We start from the raw sequence: 12,165 nt of genomic DNA, 5'->3' as shown, positions 1-12,165 counted from the left end.
CGAAGGGGACCGAGGACAAGAAATCAAAAGAGTTGAAAACGAAAGTTATGTTGGCCCAAGTGTATGGTCCGCCTTCTAGAGGATATGATAGGGGCCCTGATAGAAATTATGATAGAGGTGGACGACCACCCCCCAATACTCCCTATGGTCGTTTTGATGTGGCCTCGAATCAATGTGCATATTGTAGGCAATTTGGCCATTGGGCACGTAATTGCCCAGTGTTACGCTCCCATCTGGATGCTAGGGCCCGAGGGCAAGGGAGAACTGGTCCTGGTGCCTCGGGGAACCGAGGGAATATGAACGATCGTGCCCGATCCGACATGAATGCACGCCCACAGCAGAGACAGAACACATTCGATAGGCGAAATCAATATCAAATGTCTGATTAGGTTCAGCCTGATTTGTACGATTCTGCTCATGCATAGGATTGCCTAGGATGGGGTAAGGAATCAGTTGAAGTTCCAGTAGATCAGACGGGTCCTTATGTTACAGCACATGTTTTGGGCTCTACTGATCGGTTTCTGGTTGATACAGGAGCTACACGTAGCGCTTTGTCTAAACAATTGGTTCCGAGGGCTCCCCTGTCTGGCACAACTATTACTTCGATAGGTTTCGATGGAACACCTTCCCTTAGCCCATTGTCCCCGTCACTGTTATTTTCTGTTGATAAATTTGATGTTCCATGTCCGTTTTTGCTTTCCCCGAAAACTTCAGATAATATTTTTGGCCTTGATATGTTTAAACGTTTTAGAGCTACAATACGATGTTTTCCTGAAGGGGTGCGTGTCATTCTGAATGATAATTACATCGAATCTGATAGATTAAAGAAGATGCTGCATTAGCTTCACTTCCTGCATCTTTATGGGCTACCTCAGACACTGATGTGGGTCAGATGGTTATCCCTCCGATCCAGATTAGTGTCAAGGAGGGAGCTGTGTTACCTCGTTTGCCACAATATCGCATTTCACAGGAGGGAGAGGAAGCACTCCTCTCCTCTCCTCTCACTTGTACATGATTTAATACAAGTTGGGGTTGTCGAGGAAGTCCCATACAATGTTTGCAACAGCCCGGTTCTTCCGATTTTGAAGAGAGACTCAGATACGCGAATTTACAGGTTCATTATTGATTTGAGGGAGGTGAATAAGATAGTGATACCACAATACCCTGTGGTTTCAGACATTTACCACACTTCTTACTTTAGTCCCTCCGACTGCTACCACATTTACTGTAATCGATTTGAAGAAGGCTTTCTTCTCGATCCCTATTCATTCTGATAGCCGATATTTGTTCGGCTTCCCTTTGAATAATCGATCGTATCGATTCTGTAGAGTTCCTCAAGGCTACACTGAAAGTCCGAGTATTTACAGCCAAGCATTGAAAAGGGAACTTGATTCTTTTATATTGACCGACGGTGTGGCCCTCATACAATATGTCTATGACATCTTGTTGGCGGCCGACACCCCAGAACAGTGTGAAAAATGCACTCTGTCCTTGCTTTCCTTTCTTGCCTCCCATCATCACAAAGTCTCTCGGAAAAAGCTGCAATATTGTAGACCAAAGGTGGGACGTGCATTGACATCAGATCGTAAACAAGCAATTTTAGACACGCCAGTTCCTACCACACAGAAAGGAGTACGTGCATTTTTTAGTCTTATCTCCTTTTGTAGACAGTGGATTTTGGGATTTTCACACATTGTCAAGCCCTTGTTAGCACTTTTGACGAAAGATACCCCAGTACCCCTTCCATGGACAGACGAATGAGAAAGTGCTTTTCGACAGTTACGACAAGCTCTTTGTTCAGCACCAGTGTTAGGCACACCAGATTACACAAAGATTTTCACACTTTACGTGCACGAGAAAGATGGATGTGCATTGTCAATGTTGGTTCAGTTACACGGCGATAAGCAGCGCCCGTGTGCATACTTTTCTGCAGTTCTTGATCCTGTTGCTAGAGCACTACCTGGATGCTTTCGTTCAGTTGCAGCAACAGCGGTATCTATTCGACAGAGTGAAGGAATAGTTTTGTCACACAAATTGTTAGTGTTAGTACCAGATGCTGTTGATGCCCTTTTGAATCAGACAAAGACGCAGCACTTGACCAGCGCTCGTCTTACAGGATATGAATTGACACTGTTAGCCCCCCACATTACATTGAAGAAATGTGCAACTTTGAACCCAGCTACACTGTTGCCATATCCGGTGACTCAGCCTCAGTCACAAGAAACGCATGATTGTATTTTTCTGACTGAAGAACAGACAAAGGGTCGCATTGATTTACAGGATACGCCCCTTTCAGATGTAGATGGTGAATTGTGGGTTGATGGGTCTTGTTTGAAATTACCAGATGGTACGACCTCAGCCGCATATGCAATCACCACGCTTGAGACAATAGTGGAGACAGCTCGCATACCACAGAAATCAGCTCAAGCAGCTGAGTTGATAGCATTGACACGAGCATGTGAACTCAGCGCTGGTTTGTGTGTTAACATTTACACAGATAGCCGCTATGCTTTTGGAGTAGCGCACAATTTTGGCCTACTCTGGAAGGAAAGAGGCTTTCTTACATCTCATGGAATGCAGATAATGCATAGAGATTTAGTGCATAATCTCCTGACTGCATTGACATTGCCGAAGAAAATTGCTATAGTGAAGTGTAGTGCACATAAGAAAGTTACAGATAAGATTGGTCAAGGAAATGCTTTTGTAGATCGTATAGCACGCGAGACTGCCATGCAGAGAAATACCACTTCTATGTATGTAGTGAAGTCGCAAGCTGAATGATGGCACGATGCTAGGCAGGAAGTGCGAGAGATACAGAAGACAGCTTCTGATAAAGAGCGTGAACAATGGTCTAAAGAAGGAGAGTTAGATGATGAAGGTTGTTGGAGAAAGAAGCAAATGGATCAATGGAAGCTGCCTATAGCTTTTGTGCAACCTATGGTTCAGATGGCACATGGCGTGGCACATATTGGAGCTCTTGCAATGACGAAAATGCTTACGCAAGTTTGGGAGCATCCTGAGATTGCCAACACAGCTAAGAGAATAGTACAGTCCTGCTTGATTTGCTTACAATATAATCCCGGAGAAAGGGACACGAGTTCCATCTGGAGGGTTTGTTACACCAACCGCACCTTTTGAAGTCCTACAAATGGACTACATTCAACTTGAGCGATGTAATAATTTGAAGTATGTCCTAGTGGTGGTTTGTGCCTTCAGTAAATGGATTGAGGCATACCCTACGAAAGATAATACTGCTATTACTACTGCTAAGGTGCTACTGAAGGAGTTCTTCCCGAGGTTTGGTGTTTGCAGACTTTTATGGAGTGATAACGGACCTCATTTTGTCGGGGAAGTTATCAAGTATGTCCTGAAAGGATTAGGCATCAAGCAAAAGTTTCATGCTGTGTTCCATCCACAATCCGCATAATGGCACTCTCAAGCTCAAGATTGTGAAAATTCAAGCCTCCACGAAGTTGACATGGCCAGATGCGTTGCCGTTGGCATTATTGTCCATTAGATCGATACCACATTCTAGGACGGGTCTTACTCCGTACGAGGTGGTGTTTGTGCGGCCGATGAACGTCTGGGGATTTCCGAAACCAAGTTCTGTGTATGATGTACCTTGTGATTTAATCAATGACTATTTGGCACAATTAACTGACAGCTTGGTTTCCATTAATCAACAGGTTCGAGAAGCGCTCCCCGATAAATCCCAAGGTGAGGGCCATGGACTCCGTCCCGGCGACTTTGTGATGTTGAAAGTCTTTGAGAGGTCAAGCAGCTTGAAACCAAGGTGGCGTGGACCAGAGCAGGTTCTCACTGCCACGAGAAGCGCTGTCAGAGTCACCAACAAGAAGAACTGGATCCACAGCATCCATTGTCGCAAGGTATTGCCGACCTTGGTGGAACCTGCTGCGTTGACCGACCATTGAGATATTCTAGCTACGGAGAAAGGCCCTGCTGTATCACCTGACGGATCTGCGGAGTTCTTCCCGGACCAGACGACTTCTGGAGCAGCACGTTATGATCCGAGATCGAAGAAAACGATTTGATATTCCTTTTTGTTGCGAGACTGGTTGAGCAACCGCTCTGGGTAGTGGAAACGGATAGCCGATATGACAAGGGAGGGGGATCAGCCCTGCGTAGTGTAGTGACACCTGTCTTGGTCTGTGGCGAAGAAACCAACGTCTGCCCAGAGTAAAGAGTTCATTGACTATTTTAATTTTTTTTGTTTTTTAGTTTGAAGAAGACTTTTGAGACTATGAATACTACTAAGAGAAAGATTTTGGGAGCATTGAGTGTTTTTGTTGTTCTAATGATTATTGCAGTAATCACCTGGTCGATCGAAATAGCAAGCCCTGCTCGGAAATTCCTTATGGTTCCTACCACTCCAATCCCGGAGGAGCATCAGCATTTCACTCTTCCCTACCATGTTCAGATGCTGCACCATACTCATGATGCCACAAATACTACAAACTGCTGGATTTGTGGTATGCTTCCAGCTCATCAGAAGAAAGGTGGAACGCCATTTATTCCACTCCCTTTTTCGCATAATGGTTCTTGTCGAGCTCGGTACACTCTCCTCTTTTCGAACAGAAAACCTACTGTAGGTGGACTTCTTTTCCGCTTGAATAAAGAGTGTTATCAAGATGAACATGGTTATCCTCAAGCGAATGAAACTACATGGGAGTGGGAAGAATATCGACCGGACAATGCTTCTACACCTTATGTTTTCACCCATACGAGAGACTCTACTACGAGTAATGAATCTGTGATTACTGTAACACGAACTAAGGCGAATTTGTGTGTGCAAAGTACTGGACGAATTCCAGTAGGGACGAGCGAATGTGTTGTTATATTAAATATAGATGGAATAAACAATAGTACATTTTTGGCTTCACATAACACATATCTAGTATGTGGAAGTCATGGTTATCATAGATTGCCTGTAGGGTGGTCTGGCATTTGTTATGTATCTTTTCTATTACCTCCTGTTTTTCTTGCACCTGCCTCTTATCACCGAGATTTCAAACTGTTTAAGAATATTTCTATGAACCGGTATAAACGAACGATTCGGATTGATGACATTGATCAGACAGATACTAGTCTGCAGCAATATGTTGATTTTAATTTAGGCCTGTTCCCGTTTGTAGGTGCTGCTTTAAACAGCAGGAAAATACGATGATTAACCAGAGTAGTGGAAGCTGTCACCAATGAAACTGCTGTAGCACTTGGTAACATTACTGAGGAACTACAAATTGCTAGAATTGTAACTCTTCAGAACCGAATGGTTCTAGATGTAATGTTAGCAGATAGGGCAGGAGCCTGTAAAGTGATCGGAAGTAGTTGTTGTGTGTACATCCCCGATAATTCGCCTTCTGTCTATGAAGCAATTCTTAAACTGCATAAAATAGCTTCTGATATTCATGAGAAGAATGGTACCTAGACATTTGCGGGATGGTTTTGGGCTTTGATTTCTGCTTGGGGTTGGAAACTATTAACTATCCTGTGTGTTGCAATTGCATTGATTTTCACCTGTTGCATATGTATACACTGTGGTCCGATGCTATGTTCCATGTGCATAACTACCTGCATACCGTCCTAACGAAATGCCGTAAAAGCACAACAGCTAGTGGACAAAGAAGTAACCAATATAATGTGCATAAATATACGAGATGAATGCACAGATTATCCTAAAAGAGCATATGTCTTTAGCTAACGCTAAAAGGGTCATCTGTTGTATTATAACGGCGATTGTGTTGAGCGTTAGCGAAAGACATTTGAGTTTTGGCCATTATCTTGACATTTTAGCGGCATACATTTTGAATCTATGGCAGCCATTTTGTTTGCTACATGCCGCCCCGTGTCGACCATGTGCGTTGTCCTACCTTTCTGCTCATGGCCTTTAAATCTACCCGGCAACAGTCTAATAACAGCATCTCTGTATTTTGCCGCTGACCGTTAGGGTCCACATCTGCTAATGGTTAGCCCTAGATTGGAATGTGTTAGCCGAGACCCCGCGATTGTTAACTCCTCCCACTGATCGATTTTGCTTCTCGATATTACCATGTATGGTCATAAAATGTGCGCTTATGCTTTGTACCGCCTTTCCTTAAGCCCCTGTGTGGGTATAAATAAACCATGTGTCCAGTAGCCCTTTGTGCTACTTCTCATAGTGCCGAAGGGTACTGTCCGAACTTTAGCACCTCTTCATGAAGTGTAATAAATTCTATGTTTTGCAATTCCAGTTTCCGTGCCAACTTTTTCCTTTGGGTCTGAGGACTTCGTGCACAGAAGGGCGAACCCCTTGCACTAGCGGGCCAGGCTGAGCCCTGCACGACAGTGGGACTATATTGAGTGAGTTGATGCAGAAAAGTTGAGAAAATCCCCCATATGGCTTTCAGTGCCAGAAATGCACCCATCACTATTAATGAGGGAAGATTGTGAAGGCTACTTAGGGGCATATGTAGGTAGGCGTTTGTGATTCGCAAACGCCGGAATTTGCTGAAATCTGGCGTTTGCCAATCGCAAATGGCCTTTTGCTATGTAGGTGTCACTTAGCAAAATAAGGAATCGCAAAAATTGCAATTCCTTATTTTGCTCAAGCATTTAAGGAATCGGAATTTTGCGATTCCTTAAATGCTATGTAGGGATGCCTTTAAAATTGCGATTTTGGCTTAAGGAATCGCAAAATACCACCTACTTCAAGTAGATGGTATTTTGCGATTTCCTGTTAAAATGCATTTTTTTTAAAAAAATTCTAAGTACAATTTGGCGCACAGACATGCCCTTAGGGCATGTATGTGCGCTACATGTACTTACAGGCACATTCCAGGGGTGCAACAGGTGTCCTTTGGACACCCTGGCACCGTTGGAATTGCGATTCTCATATTGCGATTTTCTCATAGAAAATTGCAATTTGAGAATGTATCCCCATTCATTCCTATGGGCCTCTTGGCCCATAGGAATGAATGGGACACTCATTCCTTAATTATGATTCGCAATTTGCTAATCGCAATTAAGGAATTTTAGAGATTTGCAAAAATATTGCGAATTTTTAACTACATTCCATTTTGCAATTCTCAAATAGTGATTCCTTAAAAATTGCTATTTGAGAATCTCAAAACCTACATATGCCCCTTAGTTCATTAATTTTAATCCTGTGGATGTATCGAGATGAAAAATCTGGTTTTGAAAACAATCAAGCGGCTACCAGGATAAAGTGGTGCAATTTTCATCAAGTATTTGGATTGCTAAATTAAGTACATCTTGAAGATGATCAATAGAGCAAAACACGTGTTGGCTGATTTGGAGGTGACCTGATTGGGTCATTTATCTAAAAAAGAGAGGAAAAACATCTAAGGGCCTTCATGGTTATGCCACAGCACCGGTGTCTCATAGGAAACATTGGGTAGGCCACAGTATCAAACACAATACTCTAATCTAGTAGGATGAGAATCGCAGTACAACCCTTACCCAGAATGCATTAGAGTTGTTCTGTGACTTCAAGAAGCGCAAACTCTGTAATTTGGGCTATGCGTAAATCTGATTTATTTAGATAGAGGAGACTGTTGGATTCCAAATACGCAGAAAGTTGTTTATTGACATGCTATTCTGGAATTTTCAGATCATATGGAGATCCAGAATTAATGAGTAGAAATGTTGCTCAAATTGACTTTTATCAAACATCTTATAGGTGGGCATAACAACGACCTTTAAGGGCAAGGTGGGCCAGTTGGGAATTGGGCTATCCTCCCCAGACATCATTAGAAAATTGGAATACATTTCCCCAATTTTTTAAGGAAGAAGTCGGCAAAATCATCAAACTTTTAGTCACAAAAGGGGGGACAGGAAGTGTTACACACAACCCTCCAACAGAGACTTCACTATTGAAAAAAACCTTTGGAACAATTGTGTGAATTCTTACTATTTCCACCATAATACTTCAGCCGGGCCTTCCTAATAGCCCTCTGATATTCTTTTGACACTACTTTGTATGTGGTTCTGCCATCAGGAACGTAATGTTTCTACCAGGTGCATTCCATACATTTAAGTTTTTTGGTTAATAAATGGGAGTTAAACCACTACTTTGGGAAGTTGCGCTTGCCTTTGAATGAACATGGCATCGGAATAGGTGGATCCACTGCTGCATTGATCACAGTATTCACCTTTTTTTCTAGCACCCCACCTAATCTCTGAACATGGGTTGGAGGTTTGAAGTAAGTTACAGAAGGTTTCAGAATCCAGTGTGGACCATTGTCGAGAAGGGATGCTCTGAAGATGGATAGGTGGGTAGGTGGAATCATCAGACCAAAGGGCAGCCAGTGGTGTGCAAAATGATTTGTCTAGCCCAGGGATGCGGGGGGATTACCAACAAGAGTAGACACATTGAAAAAAAATGATCCAATGTGTGTCCAGCTATGGGGCTGATTACGATTTGTGTCCGAAAAGCTCAGAATGGCATTCGATTCACCCGTAACCTGTCTTTTCGACCGATTTAGCAGGCCTTCCAACTAACCAATTATGAAAGTCGGAAACCTGTCCGGACTTTCTGACTCAGTTCCAAACAGCATTCAGGGGAACTGAGTCATTCGGGGTCAACTTATACAGGCCTACGTACCGCGTTTCCGACCGACGTATTACGATGTCTGATTTGGACTGCCTTTCCGAATAGGTTGTTCCCACATAGATTGGCTGTCGTACTGTGACATTGGGGGCCACTTAGCAGTCTCCCCTTCACCCGGATCATTCCGAATGGGGCCCGTGGGTCCACTCTTTCTAAACATGAACGTATGGCAGGCACCATGGGGTGCCCGCCACAGGGTGCACGATTTTCCCAACTCACCCCTTTCTTCAATGGGAACCTGTGCTGTTGGTCTGAACACAGGCTCCCATTGAAGTCAATGGGAGTCCGACAGAACTGTGTTCAGAAACATCCTAATCGGTCGGTCAAACTCCCAGAAGCCGATTAGTTCGGAAACGTTTCCGCAACTGAGTTGGTCAGAATGCTTTCTGACCGACATTGTAATCGGCCCCTGTATGTGTAGGAAAGAGCTTCACTAAGGAAGTTGAAGCACGCCAAATCTTTAATACAATTACAGGTCATAGAGCAGCTAGATTCTTCAAAATGAAAATTAAGGTAAGGCAAAGGGGTAAAGTTGGCATCTTTCAAGTAAATCTGGTAGATTTACGCAGCAGCTGGCTTCGGCCCGAGTGGAAGATAAACCAGAGAAGCAGAGAGCTGGAAGTTGCTAGAGACACAGAAGGAGATAAAGATACCCTCAAGTCCAGAAACAAAAAGTGGGAACGTATAGCTTGTGTACCTCTTGCTGAAAGCAATGGCATATTCCATCTGTGTGATCCCACAAGACTAAGTCCTGCTGGAATAGTAGACACAATATCAGGGAAGGAGCTCTCTGTCAACTATGTTTCGCATTGAGCATAACATTAATTAAAAAGTTACAAATATCAGGCTTATGGTCATCAGTAGGTAAGACTCAAAAAGCAAAATTTCGTTACTAACTTCCCCTTTGTTTTTTTGCCATCATTGGGTGCAGGATCAGCCGGTCGAGGAGTAAATTTAAAACTGCAGTGCAAACACACCTCAGAGATATCCCATTGGGTAAACATATGTTGCACAGAGGTGCACTACTTGGACCCATGTAAAGAGCTCTCCCGGAGTGTATTTTAAAGGTGTTTTAAAAATTTGGGATGGGGACAAGGCTCTTAGTCCCATATGGGCATGGACAGGCACAGACAGGTTTGCCTTTGGCACACCTTTGATATAGCAGCGGCTCACCTGTTGTGTGTCTGTGCCTTTGCCATATTTTTGTAGGGCATAGGGCATGGGGTTCAGAGCATTGGATGCACAGATAGACCAGATGGAGACCAAAAATGGCAGTCAGAAAAATGCACATGAAAAATGGCAGTCCATTTCTTCTCGCTCCACAAACAAATGATCGGTCAAGGGAATGCAAACAGTTAAAAGGAAGACAATCATTAGTCTCCCTCTCTCGCTTTCATAATAAAAGCATGTATCAATTTAGTGGCTGAAATTACCATTTCAGGCAGTTTCTTACACACACTGTGCGCAGTGCAGCTTATGTTCACTAAGGTTAAATCATTTGTTGTCTGCTGTTGTCGAAAGACTCACAACAAGAATTCATAATTTTGTATCTGAAAGGCTTGAATTAGTGACAATCAAAGTTTGTGTGGAGATTATGGAGTGAGGATGTGCTGGTCCTTGACACAGCCTCTTTCTAGCTTGATTTGAGAGAGAGCCTGAAGCCTGTTCTTTTCTTATCGATTCTTCAGTTTTGGTATTTATTGTTGTTCAAATCAGTCAACCCTCAAGGTCTTGTTGCTTAATATGGTAAATGTGATTTTGGATTGGTATTCTAATATGTTATGGTATATCTCATTTGTATTTTTGACTTACGTTCTGCATCACTCCAGGACTAGAAATAGGATGATACACATTTTATCAGGGATGCAACATCAAAAGAAATTAATGAAATACCTTTGGCAGAATCTGGGAGCTGGGATGTCCTGGAACCGTAAATTGGAAGCTGGGAAAAAGCTCTCCACATGAAAGGGTGCGATCCCCCCAAAGATTACATCACCATCCATGGAGTACGCCTCCATGTTGAGGCTGGGAAGAGCACAGCGTGGTACAAGGGTGTCTATAGCCGAAGACTTATCTGTCCACCAGTGAAGAAGCAGGACCAGGGAAATCAGTGCCATGTTGGGTTGTTTGTAATTCTGCAGCAGCACTGAGCTAGAAATGGAAACAGACAGAGGATGCCTATCGGTTCACTTTTATTTGTTGTTTATTCACAATACTGGCACAGAGGATCAAATACTTCAGCATGCCCATGGAGCAGTGGGTAGTAGTTCCAGCTAAACCCCTTATGCAACTCAATTTCTACTTAGGGTGCATGTTATCCCTGAGAAGGTATATACATGGGGAATGTTGACAAAGACAATTACTTTAAGAGATGGATATCAATGTTCTTATTCTGGCTTCCTGTCCATTTCTCCTAAACCACTGGGATGCGGTATGTAAGAAAAGGCAAGATATATATGATATATTTGGCAATTACAATGTAACATTTGGATTTGAGCTGCACAAGAGTTGTAATAATTTTACATTTTCGGGTCTCACAATCAGGACTGGCTTTAGCGCTGCTGGTGCCAGGCGCGTAAATATTTTTGGTGCCTCCTGACTTCCTCATGACCATCTCCTTAGATTCCCTTACTACCACCCTCCAACAGTGCCCCTCATCACTTTATAGCCCCTCTCTCATGAATTTCATTTTTCAGGTCGACAATCAGCACGCATGCGCTGGCTGCAAGACCTGCTGTAATCACTCCACAGGAGTGAAATTACAGTTGCTGCTTGCCATTGGCTGACAACTCAATCGCTGCTCCTTATTGGCCAGTGCTCCCAATACATCGCTTCTGTTTTTAAACCAGGAGCACCCGCCAATTACAGTTTTCTTACACCGTAGGTTCTTTTAGCTATTTATGGACTATTTTTTTTTTAATGGTTCAGTCCCACAGGTCAGATATTGGACAGTATCACTTGTAGTGCTGCCACTAGTACGGTTTTCCGGTGTGCGCTGCCTGGTAATGTGCGTACAAAAGGCGGTGGTGCTTGTAGCAAGGGTTTGGTTTCTATGGACATCATTCATACTTTAAGCAGCTAAGTCGGAGGCTATACAATCATGTTGGGCGTCACTCTGTCTGGAAGTATGCTGTCTTATGATGGTAACTGCATTAAATAAGTGCACTTACCCTAACGAGAAGAGCGGCATGTAGCATCGCGCTACTAATAATTACAGACACTGAGTGTAGTTCAACTGGAGCTTTATTCTTCACATCCAGTGCCAACCCTGTCCCTACACTAACTGCCCTCATCCTGTCCTAACTCCTCCTCTTCCCCTCAACCCGAATAGCTCCGCCCCCCCAACTACTAGACTGTCAACTATATTACATCTCCCCCTTTCTTAATAAAACAGAACAAACAGTGCTTCAGTCCATCTCTTCAATGAGCCTCTTTGGTGGTTGGATATCACGACGTGGCCACAAGGACATGGCCCCAGTGGAATCACTCAGTAAGGGTCCGTTCTGCTGACCTCGGCCTTCTGTATCACCATGGACGGG

At 43.5% G+C, this 12,165-nt stretch overlaps 1 protein-coding gene across 1 annotated transcript in view; it reads right to left on the bottom strand.

Moving 5' to 3' along the window:
• LOC144783923 (extracellular calcium-sensing receptor-like) overlaps positions 1-10,743 on the bottom strand; it is a 96,699-nt gene extending 85,956 nt beyond the window's left edge. Inside the window, exon 1 of the mRNA XM_078662658.1 lies at positions 10,520-10,743. Coding sequence (XP_078518784.1) covers positions 10,520-10,743 — 224 coding nt within the window. The remainder of the gene's footprint in view (positions 1-10,519) is intronic.
• Positions 10,744-12,165: the final 1,422 nt, after the last annotated feature.

This window comes from Lissotriton helveticus, chromosome 10 (assembly GCF_964261635.1).
Source record: "Lissotriton helveticus chromosome 10, aLisHel1.1, whole genome shotgun sequence".
Classification (NCBI taxonomy): Eukaryota; Metazoa; Chordata; class Amphibia; order Caudata; family Salamandridae; genus Lissotriton; species Lissotriton helveticus.
The sequence above is the reverse complement of the archived record's forward strand: the minus strand, read 5'-3'. Positions and strand labels throughout refer to the sequence as shown.